Source organism: Uloborus diversus, chromosome 6 (assembly GCF_026930045.1).
Source record: "Uloborus diversus isolate 005 chromosome 6, Udiv.v.3.1, whole genome shotgun sequence".
NCBI classification, from domain to species: Eukaryota; Metazoa; Arthropoda; class Arachnida; order Araneae; family Uloboridae; genus Uloborus; species Uloborus diversus.
The window spans coordinates 11,860,551-11,883,145 of record NC_072736.1 but is presented as its reverse complement, the minus strand read 5'-3'; the positions used below and the strand labels follow the sequence as shown (position 1 = coordinate 11,883,145).

At 30.5% G+C, this 22,595-nt stretch overlaps 1 protein-coding gene across 1 annotated transcript in view; it reads right to left on the bottom strand.

Moving 5' to 3' along the window:
• Nucleotides 1-820: 820 nt before the first annotated feature.
• LOC129223831 (vacuolar protein sorting-associated protein 54-like) overlaps nucleotides 821-22,595 on the bottom strand; it is a 62,760-nt gene continuing 40,985 nt past the window's right edge. The window contains exons 17-24 of the mRNA XM_054858191.1: nucleotides 19,211-19,293; nucleotides 17,530-17,623; nucleotides 13,620-13,725; nucleotides 12,320-12,407; nucleotides 8,464-8,585; nucleotides 6,762-6,842; nucleotides 4,956-5,158; nucleotides 821-951 (exon numbers count right to left, since the gene is read on the bottom strand). Of these exons, the coding sequence (XP_054714166.1) occupies nucleotides 855-951; nucleotides 4,956-5,158; nucleotides 6,762-6,842; nucleotides 8,464-8,585; nucleotides 12,320-12,407; nucleotides 13,620-13,725; nucleotides 17,530-17,623; nucleotides 19,211-19,293 (874 nt within the window). The 3' untranslated portion in view covers nucleotides 821-854. The remainder of the gene's footprint in view (nucleotides 952-4,955; nucleotides 5,159-6,761; nucleotides 6,843-8,463; nucleotides 8,586-12,319; nucleotides 12,408-13,619; nucleotides 13,726-17,529; nucleotides 17,624-19,210; nucleotides 19,294-22,595) is intronic.

Here is a 22,595-nt window from a genome sequence, read left to right as displayed (position 1 = left end):
TTTTATATTAATTAAAATTTTCTTAGGAGTTGCTTTTTATGAATAAGAGGTATTCTTGTTCAGCAATTATTTAGATATTTGTTTTTATTGGGAAAAGCGCCCAAAGTTTTTGCCAAAAGTAATTTCATGTCTTTTGGCAAAAAGACTTAAAAAGTGAGGGGAGAGGGGGAATCAGGTAAAATAAGTTTCAATACACATTTTAAATTTTACAATTTTGTTTTATGTACTTAAAAAACAATTTCTAGTTAATTTTAAATGGAAATGTTTCACTTTTCATAAGGGGAAAACAATACTTTACTAGATAACAATGACAAAACAATAATTAATACTGTTAGTGGTTTCTTATGTTATCTGACATGTTTATAAGGATGTATGTATGATTACTGTTCTTCCTTACTCCTCAACAAACTCGAGTCATCATCATAGCACTTAAAATGACAAAGCTAAGGTTAGGTAAAAAATTAGTTTTGAGAAATAAATTATCTGCCTTTATTTATTTTGCATTTAATGAAATAGTACTAATACTATAATGTAAAATACAGTTGAATGTTTTTATTTTTTATTCAAAGATTAAAATTGCAGAACTATTTTTTATTTACTTTTATTAAGATACATGTCAAAAGGTTCCTTATCTTCAATCAGATAGTTTGAGTTGATTTTGCCGAGTTAATTTATATATTAATTATTATGAATAATAACAACATAAATGCTGACTTCATATAATAAAAACATTCTTTTTATTTCAAAATGTTAAATTGAAAAATATATTTATAATATATATATATAGATATTCTATAAATTTACAATCAACTAGAAATATTAATATTCTTTTCAAATATACAATTCTTTTAGTACTATCTAAGCTGCCATAGCTCATTCATATTAAAATCACATGGAACTTGAAGCTTTTTTAAATTACGTGTATAGAAAGTAAGTTCTTGGGCGACCAACCTAGAAAAGAGATATTTTTTAGCAATCATTATTTTTATGTTTTACATCTAATCTGCACTGATTCACCAAAAATACCATCAAAGCTCTACATATTAAATCCAACCTTTTACTTTAAAAATATGCACAGTAAAACTCACCAGTATAAAGTTATATTTTAAAAAATCAAAATTCATTTTGAAACAAAAATAAAACTCAATCAAGGTTGTAATATATTCAAATAAATGAAAATGTTTGAAATTGATTATTAAGAACCCAAATGGAAACCAGTGTACAGGATGCCTACTAAAATCCATTTGAATCGACTGATCCAAAGTTAATAAGATTAGCTTTCCATTATTTAACTGTATCCTTGGTTTACTGACATTCTATATTCCCTAGACAAACGTTTTAGCTGGAGTTACAATATGTATTTATTTTATGAATCTAAATTTCTTCTCGGGGGAAAAAAAATCATTTTCAGAAGAAAAAAAAATCCCTAGTGAAGTCTGCTCATAAAGTAGACATTATTTTTCTGTTCCCACCCACACAAGAATTTTTCTTTGCCCTAATTAAAAATGCTTTTGTTAGATGATGCTTCCAGAACATTTTAATTCTTACTTGTTTCTAAACAAAGTCCCATTTCATATCAAAGGAAAATATATAGGGTAACACTTTTTATAAAGTTGAAAAGCTGTAACATCATTAATATATAAAGTAGCTTGCTCCTTCAATTACAGAGAGGTCTACATGGAAAAATCATGAGATTCTTCATTTAGTTTTCTTGAGATTACATGGGGGAGGGGGGAGCAAAAGAAAGATAACGCTCAGTTATCACTTACTGATATGTTTACTTTTCAAAGTAACTACACATAATTATATTTTTTTACATATGCACATAAATAACAAACATCATTTCTTTTTTGATGATTTGCTGTTCAAATTAAAAATTTAGTGAAATGTAGGAAAGTTTCATTTTTTATGTATATTTGACATTAGGTAAAGTGGGCTGACCAGACACTTGAGAACAGACTGTAGTATCACTACTCTCAAAGAAATATTAGTGCAGTCAATGGAATCCAACGTTTAAAAATACAGTAACTCTCGATTATAATTATTATAATAATTATTGGCGGGTCTTTTCACTTTTTTTTTTAAACTTATAATTGCGTTATTGTTTGCTTTTAGGTTTTATATATATTTTTAAAATTCAATGTTAGTAGATGCAATGTTTTTAGTTATAATTTAAATGTATGTGTAAAATGTTTTTATCTATTATTCGGATTATCCTCGGTTTTCGCTTATCAGCCCTTACCATGCTACCCTATTCCGCAGATAATCGTGAGTTTACTGTACTGACATACAAAAAAAATTTGCAAAGGAACCCCTTTATCAAATGGCAGATTTACTATATCGCAAATGTTGCAGGGTTTGTACCCTCCTTCAAAACTCCTCCAATACTCCTTCATTTAGGAAATGTTTTTGAAGGGCCCTTCAAACTCCTTCACTTTGGTTTTAATTCCTTCTTTTTTGGTTCAAGACTACATAATCTTCCTCTATGGCAGTAACTTAAAATCCTTCGATCGACAACTTAACCTCGTCATAAGGGCAATTTTAATGTAGTAATTTCTTATATTTATTTTTTATCTTAAAGATTTGATTTACAAAATGATCATCGAAGTCATTAATGTTGAAGGTGAAACATTATTAGATGACTAAAACATTTCATAAGAGAAGTAAAACATGTTTAAATGGTGCTTGGCTGTATTTTCAAGTTTTATGATTACAGTCAACCCTCGTTTATCGCGATTAATTCGTTCCAGACTTTACTGCGATAGCTGAATTTCCGCGAAGTAGGATTCTGTATTTATAAACCAAATATTTTCTTAATTAGAGGGCATAAAACTTACTTGCTACAATTTAAATAGGTTTTTAACATAGTTAGAGCTCCCTCGACATGAAACAGCACCCTTAGATGATACTATTACATTTGTATTACTTCATATATTGCACAAAAACAGAATAAATGAGATATATTAGAGGCAATAGATATCACATTGTTAATTTTTGGGAAATTAACTACACACACACACATGCAGTTCTTATACACTATTACCACTAGTCTATGAAAAAAAGCTCAACTTGTTTGATGATGAATTAACTGCCAGTTAGTGACCGTATGTGCCCCCGTTCTTCTACATTTATCCTCATTAAAGGTGTCATGGATACAACTTAAAAAGCTAGTACATTGTTGACTACCACTTACAGATGTATTTATCCCCTAGTAATAATACAGTAATTTATACTTCCCAGTTAGTGTTTAGTGGTTAAAATGAGCTAGTGATTCCCTACACTTTCTTCAGCGATTTTATACCTCCACTCTCGACTTGTACAATTAATGCCCTTCAGAAGAACTTTACTTATAAGACGTACTTTGTTATTCTTTTGTGGGAAAACGTTTACACGAGCGCATAAAAAAGGCTAATTACTGTATTGGGAAAAAAAAAACAGAAAAAACTGCGATGTAGTGAAGCAACGAAAGTTGAAGCATGAAGTAGCGAGGGACGATTTAATGCTTTTCACTCCATCACACTCTCAGCAGCAAAAGTCAGTTTGTCTAATTGTTATTTAAAAATACACAAGTAGATATACTATATTATATGGTTGTGTTAAAAAACAATTGTTTAGTAAGTTGAAGTTATGATATTGCAAAAAGGGTCATTTACAAGTGATGTCATGCCTTGAGGAAGAGACGGGTTCGTGAAATTGTGCCAAGGGGAAGAGAGAGGGTGACAAAAAGTGACATCACACAGATATGACATGTAACAAGAAGAAGAGTAAGGTGAAGTATGACACTTAGTGACAAAGGGGGAAGGGGATCTGCCAACATCTACTGGGAAAAAATCCAGTAGATCATTAAAAAATACAGTAGATGTTTACGACGTATTTTTCGTTCTTTGTTAGGAAGTAAAAGAACTTTTTATTATCCTTCTTAGTACAACCAAATGTTCCTTGCATCTTATTCGCAATCAAGTGAAATGATCAAGATCCAGGAATCTCCCGGAAAAACCAGTAGAGTTGGCAGGTATGAATATGTTGAAAAAAAACTGCATCATCATTTAAGGACAGCCCATTAGTAAACCCCTTCAAAATCTCATTTTACTCCTTCATAACTCCTCCAAAACTCATTTTATTTCTGAAATTGAGTACGAACCCTGTGTTGTAATAGGGGTCTCAAAGGGTATCATAAAACCTGTTTCTCAAAATCTTTTTTTAAGTCATGGACTAAGGGTCTCCAAAAAATACAATGTGAGGGGCCCTCAAAGCTACTTCAGAGTTTGGGACCCAATGAAGACTTCGCGACAAAGGAGTATTTTAGTTATAAGGTTATTAAGAGTTAACTGCATAGCAATCCAGCTGAAGCTACTACCTGGATCTCAAGGAAACTCGTGACCAAGTGACTTTGATAAGAAAAACCACATTCATGTTAATTTGAGATTACTGTGTTAGCTAAAGTTGCTGATTAAAATATCTTTACAAATAATAAAGCGGAAAGTCTGGGTCTCTATGATGTGCATAGCGCCTAGACTGTTTGACTGATTTCCATGAAATTTGGCACAAAATTAGTTTGCAGCATGGGAGTGTGTACTTAAAGCATTTTTTTGAAAATTTGTTTTTCTTCTTTTTCTAGATACCAATTTTAAGAACATTTTACCAAGCAAATTATTATAACATGGACGAGTAAATTACCATAACGTAGACGAGCAAATTAACATGGTAGCATATTGGCGAGAAAATCATCATCTATTATTTGTAAATATACAGGCGAGCCAAATGACCTTTTAATTTTCTACTACAGGCAAAGCCACATGAGGGTACCAAATATATATATATTTCAAGCACTAGAACATTATAAATTTCCATATTCTACAACTAAGCTTATGGTCTTCAAATGGTTAAAGATAGCAATATTCAATAATGCGTTATATGCAGATACTAATATTAATAGATAATGGAAAAATATTTACCCATGTTGAGGTCCTCCATCGTTATTCACTTGTAATCTAGCAAGGTGATTACGCAGTTTGCTTTTAAAAGAATTATTAATCCTCAGAAAAATGCTGTGCAGCTCTTCAGGTGGCAGTACATTATGAACCATTCCATGAAAATTGTTCAGGTGTTTTGAAATTGTGTTGAATGAGGGTGAAGGTACAGGAGCTTTTACTTCCCACTAAAAGGGTGCAAAACTTACATGAATAACATGATCTTTATATATCAGTGAAATTTAAATAATGTTTAGATGATAATTCATTTTTAAGTCATTAGTTTTATTCCATACAAAATCCAAAATGTTTCTTTTTTCAACTATATCATTGAAGATAAGCAAGTAAAGTTGAAATAAATATAATGTAATGTAATAAGTAGACCCTTTCTGACAAAAACAACAAAATAAATAAATAAATAGTCTAGGTAAAAGCTTTTAAATGTTCGGTAAACATTTCCTACATTCCCTTACAAAACGTCCTACTCATTCATATGATTTTTACTTTAATTAGCAGAAATCTAATACTTTCAATCTTTAGATTCCTGGAATTCTGCTTGTATGGTTATTCAGTTTTTTTAAAGGTTTTTAAAAGAAAAATACAATAATTTAACAGAAAAACCCATGCTTGAAGAAAATAACTTTGTATTTTTGCACAGCATTCTTGATATTGTGCAATGTTCAGGAAAGAATGAGAAATATAGAACACCTATAGCACATGTTTAGAAATTGCTACTGAGTTTCAGAAATGTTGCAAATTAACCTACTTTTCCATGTGTAAGCAAAAGGTCCAAACATTTTTAGGATACAATCTTTCTGTGTCTGACTAAACAGATTTATTTTTATTTGTTTGTTTGGGGGAGGGGGGATTAAAACACTTATTTTCATTAAGATTTTAGTTTGAAATATAGATGTACTATATGTGCCGTAAAAAATTGGTAAATCATTTAAAACCTAGTAATAAAAATAAACCAAGAAGCAGAAGTTCCTGATAAGTAATCTGGTGTTTAAAAATGAGATTCTATTAATGTTTGGTTTCCTAGAATTAAAAAAGATAATAAAAGCATTTTCTGCTTTAAAAAAAATTTTTTTAAAAAAAAAGAGAATTTCCACAATTTTCAATCTTTAGATTTGCAGTATTCTACACTTTTCAGCATTTTTTTTTTTTTTTTTGAGCAATCACGATTGCTTATTGCTTTCATTTCACCGTCCTTGATGTTGTGGTTCCTTTTTCAACTTGAACCAGGGCCTCTGCAGCACCACCGCTCTCTGCAGGCGCGGCTCCGAGCACTGCCTCCTGGAATACGTTTCTCCTGGTCGATGGCGTCCATGTCCTACACACACACATACACAAGCCTTTACACACATACTCACGCCTACATGCATACACACAGGTCTATACACACACTAAAGCGTACACATGCACACACGCATGCACACACACACAACTATACACACATAACCGCCCAGGAGAAGGGGCAGGAGCTGTTTCTACAAACAATAGCCCCCAATGAGTAGGGCCCTCGTGATTGCGAAAAATATAATTTGAATTGAAAATTTCAGAGTTCAAGTTATTTTATTTATTTTTTTTTTGAGAGAGAGAGGGATCACATGTGATGTAGAATCTATATGGAAGAATTATTCTTTCATACCATCTCGATAGGAAGGGATTTTAAGGAATACATGACAAACACAAAACGAAACCTTTTTTTTATTTTCTAAGAGACTGAACAACATTAAGCGATGAACATTATTTCAATTCAAAATTCATACATATAAATCAACATATTACCTTTTTTAGTTGAACTTCAAGCATATCACAAATGATTGATTCAAGTTTATGGCTAATTTCACGAATATGTTCACTATAAGTCTGTGGGAGGAAAAAAACAGGATTTATTCCTTTTAATGAGATTTTAATCAATAAATGGAGTCAGTTTTTAATCAATTACAGAGTATTTGGCTGAACATTGTACCACCAAATCTGCGGAATGACCTAAAAATGATTCATTAAAACTGAACAACATTCCTCACCAAGATTTTTTTGTTGTTGAAATTATTTATATTTTTTGGAACCAAATTTAATTTAACTAAATATTTCAAACTATTTATTTAAAAAAAACAAATGCAATCCTAGAAAGTTAGTCCAAGAATCCTAGAAAGTAGATATGAATAATAATTGCGTTGATTATTTGAAGATCAATCAACAGATAATTTTGGTTTACCAGTAGCAGCAAGCTGAATTGAATTTTAATAATAGCTTTTATCACTGCATAAATAAATAACAAAGTTCTTCAATAATGGGATAGTTTTAAAAATGGAACATGACTCCTGAGCATTTTATATTTATGAGGAAATACATATTTATTCTTTGTTGAATAATTTTTGTTTGATATTAAATTTAAGTGGTATCGGTCTCACGCTATTGTTTACTAACATTAATTTGAATTAATTTCTTTTGGGAAACATTTTTTGAACATGAATGTGCTATTAACTATTAAAATAGGTTATTGTTTTATTCATATTATTTTAATTACTTTTTGATAATATTCAAAGTATTCAAGGTTTGTTAAAGCAAAGGTTTAAGCAAAAAAATATTTGTTAAAGATATTGTTGTTAACACGAAATAGGTGGAAAGGAAATAAGTCAAAATATGCTGCAAACATATTTTCTCTTATATATATATATATATCATTTTTTTTTTTTTAGTTTTACATTACACAGTCAGGGTTGCCACGCCACATTGAAACCTGAATAAACAAAGAAAACACAGGAAATTCAAAAATCAACAAAAAAAAAAAAAAAAAAAAAAAAAAAAAAAAAAAAAAAAAAAAAAAACAGGGAAAATCCAGGGATTTTTGAAATTTTACTCAAAAACCTGGAAAATATTTTTTTTTTTTTTAAATTTACAGTTGCAAAAATCAATGTCCAAATATATTAATTACCAAAACATAAATAAATAAATAGTAATAATAGTATTGATAATATTAACAAAGTTCAGAAATAAAGTAAAATAAAAAATAGTAATTTTGCTTCTTATTTTTAAAAAGTAAATATTTAAATGTTGATCATAAAACAATCTTTTTATTGTTTTATTTACCATGTATCTTGAATTTCATGATAATTTCATTTAAAGTGTGAAATTAGACGTCTTACCTTGCATAAAACGTTAAATATATTCAATCACCATGCTATTATTTCAGTTATTACGAATTTTTATTTATTTCCCCTTATTTATTTATTAAAATATTTATTGTTTCGATTTTTATTTCCTGTAGTGTAATTATCAAGATATTATTTTCTTTTTCAAACATCAGTGTTCGCTCGATTGTAATGTGTCATTTTCATACAGGGAGAACACAGGGAACTTTTTTTCCAAAATTGAGTGGCAACCCTGACATTCAAAAACTTTTCAAATTAACAAAAGCATTTTGATCAATAAATGCTAAACATTTCAAATAATAATAATAATAACAAAAGTTGATAATACTTACTTTAACAACTTGATCAAAATGTTTGTCCAAAAGTTGCTGTTTTCCAGGAATTTTATTTTGGAAATGATTTTTTACATATGGAATGAAATACACAATGAGATGTAAGCATCGGGAAGTTAGGGCTGTAGAAAAAATGAAACTATATAACAAAACATTACCAAAGATGTGTGATAATTTATTATTAAATATTTTACTCAATGATTAAATGAATTTTAAACTCAAGTGATACTCATTACTTCAAATGCATAGGAACTACGAAGACATAATACTAATGGGTTAATTTTTTTTTCAGTCCCACAATTTTTGTTTGCTATAGTTAAAATTTTATTAAAATTCTTTTTAGTTTTCAAAATTCGTGCCTAAATCTTGGTTTACACATTTGAATCACATTTTAAAACAATTAATTATGATTATTTTTTCAATTAAAGAATATACAGTGAAATCCCCTTACAGTGGCGCCGACTCCATGGGGCTTGAGGGGGCCCGAGCCCCCTCAAAAATATTTTTGAGGGGGCAGAGCCCCCCCCCCCCCAATAAATCAAGAAAATTCTAAGTTACATTATGCTTTCTATACTCATAAATTTATCTTTTATTTTCCTTGTTTGAAGATAGTTTACCTTGTAAAATATATTCAGTAATGAGTTAAAACAAATAATTATTACGGTTGTGTAAGCAGGTTAACTGAAAACGAGTGGTGCGAATGATGATAGTGTTACAGTGCTGCGAGTACTATAAAAATTTGTCCCAGGGCGCGAACTTACGGGTCAAGTCTGTTGCCGGTGGGCAGCGCTGCGGCGCGCTCACCTAAGTGTTGCTGACCTGGAAAAATATATATGAGAGTTTGATTTGTATATAAAATGGGAGGCGTGATAGTTTTGAATACTTTTGGGAATCGTGTTTAAAAGAAAACCTTCACAAAATGATGATCCTTCCCTTCCTCGGAATCGACGTGTACCAAAGAAGTATGAAAACAATGAAGGCAGCTCGCCGCACACTTTCAAAATCCCAAAGGAAAACATTTGACTCGCGCTACTTATGCGAAATAGCTATAAACACGATTTTTTCTCCAGTATTCAGACCTAACGCGAATTCCTCACCGCAACACGAAAATTCTCGGAAGGGAATCGTGGTGTGTTCGTATCAGCTTTGTTATTGGTTACTAAAAAAATTTTTTTCATGAATGTATCTTTATCCTTTTACCATCACTGAGAGTAGAAGTTCCCTTTTCATTTTAAATGCGAAAGTTAATGAAATATAATGACACCTAAGAGCGCTGTTTCATCTAAAGTTTGTGAAGATAAAAAGAGAAAGTTTCATGACAATTAAAGAAAAGCTAGAGCTTCTTGAAAAGCTGATGGTCAACTAAAAAATGCGTTGAAGGTAGCACGAGAATTAGGTATGAGTGATTCTTCCGTACATACAATTACAAGTCAAGAAAAGGAAATCCGTAAAAAATCACCGAGTAGTGTCTTGCAAAAATTTATGAAAATGGAAACTGCTCATGTATTGTGTACGAATATCATTAATTGATCGACTGTACAGTACAACTAAAGATGCATTTGCTTTTCTTACTATATACTGTGTCTACCGTATATCGGTTTATTTTTTCTTTCTTTCCCATTAATCATTGATTTTGTACATCGTAGCAGTATTTTATGTTGAATAAAACGTTTTTTTTTTAAATACAAGTAAACATTCAGTTCTTTATGTAAGAGACAGTAATGTACAGTTAGTTAAGAGATGGTTTTTAACAGTTTGAGGGGGTGTTTACAAGTGTCTGAAATAATTGGGTACGTTTATAAAAAATTTTACACATACCTTTTTCCACAACGCGAAAATTCGACCTACGCGAGAGGTCTTGGAATGCATCCCTCGCGTAAGACGGGAGTTGACTGTACTACAAGGCAATATACATTGAGGTTTGTAAAATGGTGCAATTTTGCATTATTGGGCGATTTGCATCAACTGGACGCACACAGGTCATTGCAGTTGAACAAGAGTGCTTGCTTTTATTAAACAGAGGTGAAAGAGAAGAGAACATTTTGAAAAATCAACTGAGTTTTTCAAAAATGACCTAAACATTGAAAGACTGCGTTTACACTTGAAAATGTTAGCCGATGTCACTAATGTAAAAACAACTGGTCTTAAAAAGCATGCGTAAATTAAATTTCCTTTTTACAAAAATACTGTGTGTGTTTGTATTTATTTCTTCCGTTTTTCGAAGCCAAAAAATATGTGTCGGGCTTGTCGAGTTTTCGAGGTTCTAATGTTGATTATATGATTTTAAAAAAACTTTAAAATTCACTATTTTTCATCTCAAATTTAGAAAATGTCCTGCGGCATGCCCCCTTTCCCCCGATATTTTTTAAGTCGGCGTCTCTGGCAGTGCCCTTCAATGCAAGTCAAGCGCCCTACCTTTTCCATGCCTAGCTACGGCACTGCATGACTCCCCATAAAATAGAACAAAAAAATGTCTCCTACTAAGACAAGTGACATGATCTAGTTGAATCAGAAAAATTTGTATACCAATTTTTGGATTGTTTTACTTTGAAAACGCCATGCCACATACTGTTTGTTTTTTAAATTATACACACCAGAAAATATGTAAATTGGCATTTTCAAGGCACAACAATCGACCTTTATTTGGGGGGGGGGAACCTCCATGGGATTACATAACCCCCTAAACCCCCGTGATGACTGGGCCAGCCCCCCCAATGATTTTTGCAAGTCGGCGCCCCTGTCCCCTTAGAACAAACTTAAAGGGAATGCAAATTTAGTTCGTTATAGTGGGACTTTTATTGTAACAGATTTCCGAGAAATATAATGGTAATAAAAGTGGGATTGAACATTTATTTTGTTGAAACGGATATTTTGTTGTATTGGTATTCGCTGTAATGGGATTTCACTATATAATTAAAGATTCTTTTACTTCAAGATTTTATTATTAGTTACGAGAATGAGGGTGAAATTTTTAGAGAAAAGTTACATAAACACATAAAATTTTATAAAACAAAAGTGTGCTAAATTTTATTTTTAACTAAAAAAAAACTAGATGATGGTTAAGTATACTTTTTAAAAATGAAATAAATGATGTAGATTATATCTGAAGGTATACATAAATCATAAATGTTAGTTAACGTAATTTTATTACAACAAATTTCTGACTGTAAATTGAAGAAGTAGCTCACTAAAGATTCTTTTCGAACAACTGACAGAATTTAAGATTGGTGATATTCAAATTTCAATGTTGGCAAAGTCCATCATGCATTTTAAAAAATATACAAATAATTTTTCACATTATTTCTCAGGAAAGAATTGTCTAATGTTTCAAAAACTTTGAATGAAGCAGTCACACAAATCGTTTTGCTATTACTAGATCAAAACAAAAAGCAAATGTTTGGCATATTCATAAATATGTTCTTGCTTTCATAATTTAAAATGATTATCTGCATAAACACAAAAGCAAGAAGAAAAATTTACAAATTTGATCTCGATAAACGAGGTTCTAATGCACAATAAAATATAGCTACCAAAACATTTTTATTTTTCATGTTTCAAGGCAAGTCCTAAGTTTTTAAAGTAAAGTTTTTCTATTATTTCGAAAATTATTTTTTTTTCAAAGTGAGATCAGTAACAGTGCATTATTACTTTGTACATAGGGTTTTTTAAAAGTAAAATAAATGCATGAAAATTACAATGCCCATGTTGTTGGTATTTTTTATGTTGATACTTTAAGTTGAATTATTGTACAAAAGTATAATATGAAAATTCATTAAAAAAATAGTTTAGTGTGCAAAAATGAAAATGTTAGTCCAAGCTTCTAAATTATTGAGATTTAAAGAAATCTGAAAATTACCCAAGTGCTTTGTTGTAATAGTTTTCAAACCAATCACTTGTAAAGCTCCAGCACCCAATATCAATTGACACGTTCTAGAATTAAATGCCTGTGTGAAAAAATTAAATTCATTATGTAAAAAGTAGTCAAAATAATTTTTAATAAGTGATCTATGAATTATTTAAGATAAAAATATAAATATATCAATGATTTGATTTTAATGAATAAACAGAAAAATATTTTTCAAGCAACTATGGATTAATAGGTAAATTTGCATATTTTTTTTCGTAAATTTATGTTTTTAATGTTGTTTATCTTAGTACTTTGATATGAAATAAAACTGTTTTCTTCTTTCATCTGTAACATTTATTCTTGGCATTCCTCTATTTTTTCTGCAACATTAAAAATTTCTTTTAAAATCACTTAAGATTTTTTTTTATATTAGAAAAAGCCTATAAAAATTGACAAAAATAACCTCAAAAGGATAAGTAATGCCTATAAATTTATGAAAAAAAAAAAAAAAAGTTAAATGTAGCTTTTTTTAATTATTTATTTATTTTTTGAAATTATAAATCGTAACTCATATTCATAAATATAATGCAAAAATATTAAATCATGCATTATAACTTTAATTTTAAAAAGTAATAATTAACACATAACTTATATATAAAATAAATGTAAATAAATACCTGCTACAATAAATAAGAATTCATAAATTACTTTTTCAACTTGCAAGAACAACAGAAATACATTGTATTATCAAAATTTTTTTGAAATTCTTAAAATTGAAAAAAAAAAAAAAACTATTGTCCATAAGCAATATTTTTATTCCTGAGCAACTCTGGTTGAACACCAACATTTGTTATTGGAGCACTTTCAGAATAGCAAGTTTCCCTTACTAAAATGCTTTTTTCTCTCAGAAATTTTGCTTTTACTCCAGTGAAAATGCCCAAAGTTTGCTTGAAAGTCATTTTTTTTACAAGCAAAATATTTTGGAAAATAAAATCATCCTTTAGAATTTCAGTAGGAAAAAAAACTGGGGGGGGGGGGGGGGAGTCATGTTTAGAAAATCCCAAAATAATATCCTAATGATTTAAAAAATCATGAATAATCATAAATCATGAATATCTCTTAAAAGGAAGAAAACAGCTAAAAATGTTTTAAAAAATGCATTCATCATCAACACCCTAGCCCTGGTAATAAATAACCTCGAATAAAATTCATGCAGCAGACGTATAAACTAATAAAAACACAGCATTAAAAATAAAGATGCAATACATACAATCATCTTCATAAAAATTTTCATAAAAATTCTTATTACCTTTAACAAATCTACCAGACGGTTTGCCAAATCATTAGCAAGCAGGGGAACCTTTTCAGCACACTGGCAGTACTCTATCACCATTTTCAACAGCATCAATGCAGTTCTTCAAAAGTAAAAGAAAATGTTATACAACAAAATCTAATTTTATACATTAGGTAACTAATTTAAATACAGTTGAACCCAGTAAGATTAAACCCTCTTTCAATCGACTGGTTTAGGAGATTGCTTTAAAACTAAAGGTTAACTAGATATTGTCCGTTTTTCAGGAGAAGACACTTCCCCACACCCCCTCGAACGCAGAGTTCCATTTCATGCGAGTGTGATCGGTACGCAATCCATGTGCACCTAAACGAGACAACCAGACACCCTTAACTTGGGCTCGTATTTTAATGTGCAAAAAAGTCTTAGTGTCATTTACATCACTTGCTTCACTTGTTTGTTGGCATTTTAGTTATTCTTACACTTTAAAAACTGTTGCTTTTACAACAAAATGCTATGATCCGAGCATTCCTTCTGCCGAAAACAGCGAAATAGAATCCTCGGATACCACGTGATGAGGGAGGAGTAAAGTGCTTTCTCGTGAAAAACGGACAATACCATTGCTATTGCCAGCTGCCTTGGAATTTTAATTCTTGCAGATAGCAGTTACAGTAAATTTAGAAAGAGAAAATGGCTTGCAAATTCAGGATTAGAGTTAACTATTTTCTAATTTCCTAAAAAATTTTACTTCATCATGTAGGGGAAAAAAATTGTTTGCCTACTGCAGTGCGCCTACTACGGGGAGGGGGGGGGGGGCGTCCGCCACGGGTGTCACCTGTCTGGGGGGTGACACCCAAAATGGAATTGCAAGGTTTTGCAAAATATTAAGCTAAAATACATTTTTAAGACTACAAATTTGAAAATTTTCCGGGGGCCAACCTTCCGAAGCTCTATCTCATTTGTATTTTGTACATTAGCCTACTTAAAATTTCGTTCTAACACAAATGTAGTTGTTTCCTGAAAATGGCACAAGTTCATGTATTCAAATAAAATGTAATTTTTTTTTTTTTTTTTTTTGTGTTTGTGGGGGAGGGGGGGGGACACACACCAAAAATTACCGCCCCGGGTGTCAACCCTGCTGAGTACACCACTGCCTACTGTCGGCAATAAAACTAAAAATCAGATAACATATGATTGCTAACGTCATCTGACTAAAAACATTCAAAAGTGACAGTACTGAGCTTGAAATGAGGCTCCCTTTGGGAAAGTAGCTGCTTTATTGAAGGATCAATAGGTGAGAAATGTGATTTGGACTGGGGATATTTTGGCTGAAAAGAGGTTATTTCAGAAGAGTCTTGGGAACAATTGGTAAAAGGAATGTGGCTGAGGCAGCTGCTATGATTTCATGCGCTATGAAGAGCTAAACATTTCAGAAATTTTTGGATCACGATCCATTTGGAAATACATTACACTTATAATGCACAAATTGCAGATTACCGCAGACACGTATTCCTTACTAGGAACGCCTTTTTCAATGCAAAAAGTAATGAGCTTATGGATGAAAAGACATCCGACAAAAGGAATTTCTTTGGGGATAGGACAAAAGGACTTTTGTAGGATGTCTTTTCATCCATAAGCTCATTACGGTTTGCATTGAAAAAGGTATTCCTTGTAACGCCGAAACACGTGTCTTCAGTAATCTGCAATTTGTGCTTTTTGACGTTGTTATTTCTTACTTTACTTTTCAGCACAAAGGTATTTATTTATCTCACTTAAAATGCTCTCTTCAACAGAGGATTGTTTAATACGGGTTCGTTATAGCAAGATTCGACTATATTTGCAGACATTAAAAATATTTTTAGTGATATACTTTAATAGCCTTCTTTAAAGTATATAGTGGGAGAAAATGTAGTACGATTAAATAAATTACTTCAAATAAAATGTTTAAAAAACAACCATTTATGATTAAAGTGATCCTACTCATACCAGCCTAAAACTATTATATTCAGTAAGTTACAGGCGGTAACTTACTGAATATACCTGCCTTGCTTCTTATCAAGGCAGGTCATTCATCTTCAGTTCAAATCTTCGAGTTGAACCGAACACTCATCTGGTCAGTGCTAATTTTGTATTAGCTACCAGTTTGTTTGGCACTCTAGCCTTCCTTAAGAGGTTTTCCACCTCCAGCTCAGTCACTCCTATTCCGGGCTGATGAGTCTAATAAGCACGAAACTGCAGTTCTCGGCTGGAATTGACTGAGCTGGCGGTGTATTTCATGCAGCCTAAAACTATTCTGCTCAACACAAAATCAGCAATAGTTAAGTTACCTTCCACGATTAGTATGTTTTGTGTGAGATTATCAATTAAGAATGTCTCACAGAAGATTATTTTAAAACATGAAGAAAAAGTTGATTGACACTGATTGTGGATAAAATGGATAAAAGTTACTAATTTTGTCATTGGGGGAAACTTTTTTCTTCCATAATTCACAAAATAAGGTCAACTAAACTTGTAAATAGTACTCTGGCAACAAAACTATGTCTAAAATGTTACCCCATTCAACTGAAAATGGGCTCGAGATCAACGGGTTTCCGAGCCCTGATTTAGATTAATCTCAAAAATAAAAAAAAGAAAAGAAAAACCAGGAAGGCTTTTAAAAAAAAGTGGATTTCCCTGATCATGCAAAAAGCTTTGATGCTGTGAATAGGATACACTTCCCCTCTTCTATATACACAGAAATTTCAACTTAGAAATTGCTTCTACATATGAGAGTTTTCTCAATCAATGCACCAATTTTAACCGCACATGCAAGGAAATAAGCAATGTAATTTCTAATTCATTAGCACTAATTGATTATCTATTTTTGATAAAATAAATATGGAAGCTTGTAACTATTATATAAGAAACTGTTCTAAGATAAAGTAAGTACACTATATGACTAAAAGTATTGGGGCACTCTTAAAAATTCACATTTTTACAAATTTCTCAAGAAATAAAAGACCAATTGCTCTGTAATTTTTTTCATATAAAAAGTATACTCCAGCTGTCATTTTCCAATAAAAATTAAGTCTACTATTCAGTTAGGGGACCAGCAACGAATTGAAGAAAAAAAAAAAAGTTTTTGATCATTTTTCATTCTAAATCGTTCGCAAATAATCCATTCTTATCACAAATTACTCTGCAATGATAGCAGGAAAATGTTGCCAGTTTGTGAACGATCCCTTACCATTTGTCGTCTATCCAATAATTATAGAAATTCGGCCCATTAATTCGCTGGTAACTTTTAATTTTTAAGATACTGAGGTGGAATTTTTTTATGAGTTGTAAGATATATCTGAGCTTTGGATTATGAAAGTTATAAATTGCTATCTTTCACGCATGCACAGTCAAAAATCAATTGCTTTAAACGTTCATATTTCATTAAATTTTCAATGTGTTAACTTCAAATTATATTATGTTTCTCTAATACCTATGCTGTCAAATATTCTGAAAGTTTAGTAACATTTCATGGAAAACTCTGCCAATAAATGAATGAAATCAGCCAAAAACCTTCAAAAAAAAAAAATTGCATTTTTAAAAGAAATGTTTATATCTCCATGGGTATAAAAGATACTTTCACAAATATAAAAAAATAAATTCTTGATAACTTATTTCTGAAATTCATAGCTTATTCCCCGCTATTTACAATGAAAAATGATCAAAAACCTTTTTTTGATTCCTCAATTTGTTGCTGGTTCCCTAAATGAATAATAGACTTGATTTTTATTGGAAAATGACAGCTGTAGTATACTTTTTATGTGAAAAAAATAAATAAAGTTCAATTGGTGTCTTATTTCTTGAGAAATCTGTAAAAATGTGAATTTTTGAAAGTGTCCCAATACTTTTGGTCATATAGTGTATGTACAGCTAAATGAGAGAACCAACTTACCCGCACACTGCAAAATTTTCACTGTTCACTATTAGGTATGTTTGTGGTTCTTTCTGAAGAGTATCTATTGTACTTTTTATCGAGGTAATGCAACCTGTAAAATGTTTAATTTAAATACAATATTTTAAAAAATAAACTACGCACAGGGGAGAAAATCTGATTATTGCAATGTTAAGTAATTTTTTTTTATTTATAAGCTCACATAAGAGAGAGAGAAGAAAAAGGTAGGTAAGTAATAAAATTATTCTCACAGCTTTAAATGCTGCTGATTCTGTTACCCAAGCAAGGCTACTGTAAAGATATGTAAAGTATTCAACAGGGTTGCCAAGGAAGTTCAAGAATGAAATTCCCTGACATTTCTAGATGGTTTTCAGAAAAATTCCAGGTTATCGATGTCCACCTTCTTTTTGCAACATTAATATATACATCTTAAATTTTGATAAAAACTTACCCTATTTTCAAACTTTACAAACAATGGTTACCAAATTTAATTTACTCAAGCTGAAATAATCAAAAATATGTACTGACAAAAGTGAAACAAATCCCTATGAAAATGAATTATGAAATAATGTAAATGTGGCATATCTTCTTTTCAATTTTCAAGAAAAAAATTAAGAATTTTCCGGGGGGAAAAAAAAGAGCCCATTTTGCATTATTTTCAATAGTTTGCATTACAATAAACATCTAATTCCGATTTTGAAAACTTGGCCACTTGAAGAGTTGTGTACCTAAATCTCGCACATGACCAAATATGGCGACTAAGTCAAAAATTCAGATATAAAATTTTGAATTTGTTGCATGAAAATAATTTGAAAATAAAAAATCCCCATTAAACTACAATTTAATTGAGAATCTTTAGCACATTCGTGTCCAAAGCAATAGGGATAAAATGAAATTTTAAATAGTATACTTGTTTTCATTTCTCAATAAAATTATTTAAAATAACCAAAAAAAAAAAACATTTTGCAGCACATTTTGCTGATTTTCATTAGTTTGCAGTTAAAAGAAACCCCCAATTCTGCTTTGTCTTTGAAAACGAAAGCACTTAAGCATCGTCTACTTCCATCTTCTGAATGACCAAACATGGCGGCTACGTTTTGCACGTAGCTGAAATGGTCAATGAAAAAACGATGTTCTCCGATCGATTAGCGCTCCCACTCAGTGTTTATCTTGACACTAATGCTTCCAGGGCATAAAATTGCCTCCTCTTTTGTTGAGTTTGTGCACACTTCCTACCTTCCAGGATAGGGAAATTTCTTCTTTTTCCTCAGAAATCGAAAAGTGTACAAGCAAAGTCAAAAAACGGAATTTTTTGGAATAAATCGGATTTTCGGAGTACGCAATAAAAATCGGAGAAACTCCGGGAAAAACGGAGCACTTGGCAGCTATGTAATAATGTACCAAAGAATTTATAAGTCAACTTCTTCAGAGATACAACAAGAAATCAAGTTATACAAGTTAATTTAAAATTATTTAAAAAAGCTCATTTGACACACAGAATTAAGTTGTTAAAGTTCATAAACTGTTTTATAGTAGCATTAAAAAGAAAATAATGCATGTAAAAATGCATAATTTGACTCCTCATCATTTCAAACAGAACTAAATACATTTCAATTACTGATAATTCTATTAACTTTTCAAAAAATAAAAATTAAATATTGACTTTAAAAAAAGCGCTTACCAGAAGAAATAATGTTATTAACTAATTCTTGAAATTCCATTGGAACATCAGCTTGCTTCCACTGTTCATTTTCTAAAATTAACCTAAAAACATGAGAAAAGCTTATTTTTTAATTTCTAATGGCAGGTTTACAATAAATTAAACAAACAAAAAATACAAAGAATACAAACACAGAATAAGACTTGGACAAGACAAAAAGGTCAGGAAAGGTTTAAAAAAAAACAAAAAACAATAACATTTGGATACATTTAAACCAGGCTTGGAGTCAATTACGAGGGGGAAAGTAATCCATTGCGAGTATGATTACGAGCACGAAAAAAAGTGGATTGCACACAGAAAATTACAATTATAATTCTCTGACAAAAAGTAATTGCAATTAGAGCAACAATTCGATTAAGTAGAAAATGTAATCGATTATGATTATAATATGCTGATTATGATTTTGAGTACAGATTCATAATATAATGTTTATATATCACTTCTTTGCATCCACAACATGATAGTACATTACACAACACAACAATGACTGTACAGTCAATACAGGAATAGGCACTATTGTTCAAATGTATACACAGTGCATGTTGTATAGTTTTTGACTCAGCTGTTCATTATTATTTTACCATTGCAGTAGTTCTGCTTTAACCCTGGCTTAAGGGTGATAACTTACTGCTAAACAAAAGCTTTTTGTTGTGTGAAACTTAGTTGTACTTTTTATATCATTGTACCTTTTCTGCTAAAATACGATTTCGAGGTGGCAATGTGCTTCACTTGCTTATCTAACATTGACAGATGAAAAGGGAAAGTGATGAATGACCAATTGTAAGGATTTGGGAAGATGTTCCCAAGAGGCCCTGAGATGTTCCCATCAAAGGCGCCCACAGGGTCTTAACCTTTAAGATAGGTCTCAATTTATGACTCTCATTTGCAAACGAGCACTGAATAGCTTGAAGTTGTTTTCTATGTTACTATTGAACTATGTTATCTTTCCATACAATAGTAAAAGGGTGGCTTAATTTTTTTTACTTTCAGAAAGTCAAGATTACATGATTACAAGGCAGGATTACGATTTATTTTAATAAGATTACAGTTACCGTTACGCATGAAAAGCCTGATTACGATTTCTATTACGATTATGGGAGTATCCCATCGACAGATTACGATTACACAAACACGTAATCGATTACTCAGATTAAGATTACATAATCGGCAATTACTCCAAGCCTGATCTAAACTATAGCTAAAGACTATAAAAGTGAAAGTAAAAAATTTGTAAATGCAACTCAAAAAAAGGAGCGCAAATTAGTCAAAATAAAATTTGTTTCATATGAGGAAAACTGCTGAACTGTACTAAATAATTTAACTATTTTAACATTTGCCACTACTAGAAATAACTGAAAGAAAAAAAAGATACATTTTCAGTAAATGAAATTTGACAAACAAAAGTCCATGTGCTAAACATTTCTGTTGTTTCATAAATGATATACTGTCAGCCCAGCTTAATCGGAAAATGGATAAACGAATGCCCCGCTTATACAAATAAAACCTCCCGGAACCGAATATTTCCTCATAGACACAATGCTAAATATCCCCTCTTAATTAAATAATTTCCCCAGATAATCAAATAAAAGTGATTAGCTTTCGCAAACATTTTTGCTGAGAAAGTTTTTGAATGCATTAGAAATAAATTTAGTAACAACATATAGTGATGAAAAAATATTAAGTAATTTTTTTCATCAACAACGGGCAAGAAATCCAACATTCATACTCAAGGTTGGCATGATTTAAATCATGATTTAAACCAGTTGATAAAAAAAAATCATTGATTTAAATCATTTTTTAGTTTGGACTTGATTTTTAAAAATTTAAAAAGTGTTGGATGATAATCAATTAGGTAAATACCACGAACAAATAATTTATGCATGCCATTGTGCAAGTGTTTTATTAAGCCCTTCTATCTTAAATCGAAATGAAATTTCAATAAGTGTGGATGAAAATAATCAAGGTTTAGAATTTAGTGGCACATTTCAAAAACTAGCATTAATTGATAAAAATGTAACAGATACAATGACAGATTATGAATGGTGGGGTTCATTTTATGTAATGGGAGGTAGAGAGAGCAGCACAGAACCAGAAATCCAGTTCATACATCAAATAACAACAGCCGTAGTTTCATCTGCTGGAATAGAAAGAGTTTTTATCTCTTGGTTTTGTTCATTCTAGCCTTCATAATAACTTAAGAGTGGAAAAAGCATCAATACTAACGTTTTTATACAAACAATAAATACTCAGAATTCATTTTCTTAAAAAATGTTGTATGAATTGTGATTTTTTTTTCCTTTTAACAAAAAGTTCACATTAAATATTTAATTTGTTCTTTAAAATTTCCTTTTAATTAGCTTGAATTATCCAATAATAAAAAAATATATAGAATGCCTTTAGGTTAAAATATAGAAATAAATATTTAAATTTAAATATAACATTTTGTGTAGATTCTATCTATTTAAGTAGAACATTCCACTTATTAAAGTTTATTTCTAATAACATACTGTTCCAAGCATTTTCCAAAAAATATGTAAATATAATAGAAAAAAATCAAATAAATATGATTTAAATAAAACAAATACGAATCTTTTGACTTAAAAAAAAAAAAAGATTCTTTTCCAACCCTGTTCATGCTCTATCAAAAGGTTTCCACTATTTTATCAAATTTCTGTCTTTGCCGTTAGAAAAAGAAAAAAAGATAGCAAAGTCGATAATTAAACTAAATAATACAAAGAAGTATCCACATTTTAGAAGATAATAAATTGATAAATATTAAATGTAAAAGATAGCAGATGAGGAAGTGGAAAAGAGAGCTAGAAAAGTGCGCCCCAAGTGTTCCCTTGATCAAGCAATCCACTATTATAGAATTTTTCTAAAAATAATGCAATGGAAAAAGGTGACAAAACAAAAATTTCACAACTCAAGTTATAAGTTACTTTTTATAATTTTCATATATATTTGTAATTAATTATTAAACTATTTCGTTGTCTATTTAGCTTATTTCAAACTTTATTTAGCTTATTTTACCAATAACATTAACAATTTCCTTTATATAGCAATAGATTTATTATTATTATGTTTTAAGACAAATGTTGTCAACTTAGAAAGACAAAAAAAAAATTTCCCCGCAAAATCGAAAAATATTTTTTGAAACCGACGATATTCGATTAAGGGGCCGACAGTATTAAGTAAATAAATGTGAGTACATTATTGATATTTAGCTCATAATAACATACCTGCCGTTTTTGAATGAAGCACAAACAGTTTTTTTCACTTCGAAAACAGAAAATTTTTACATTAAAAAAATAGGAGAAAAACAATACTTCTTACATCAAAAATATTT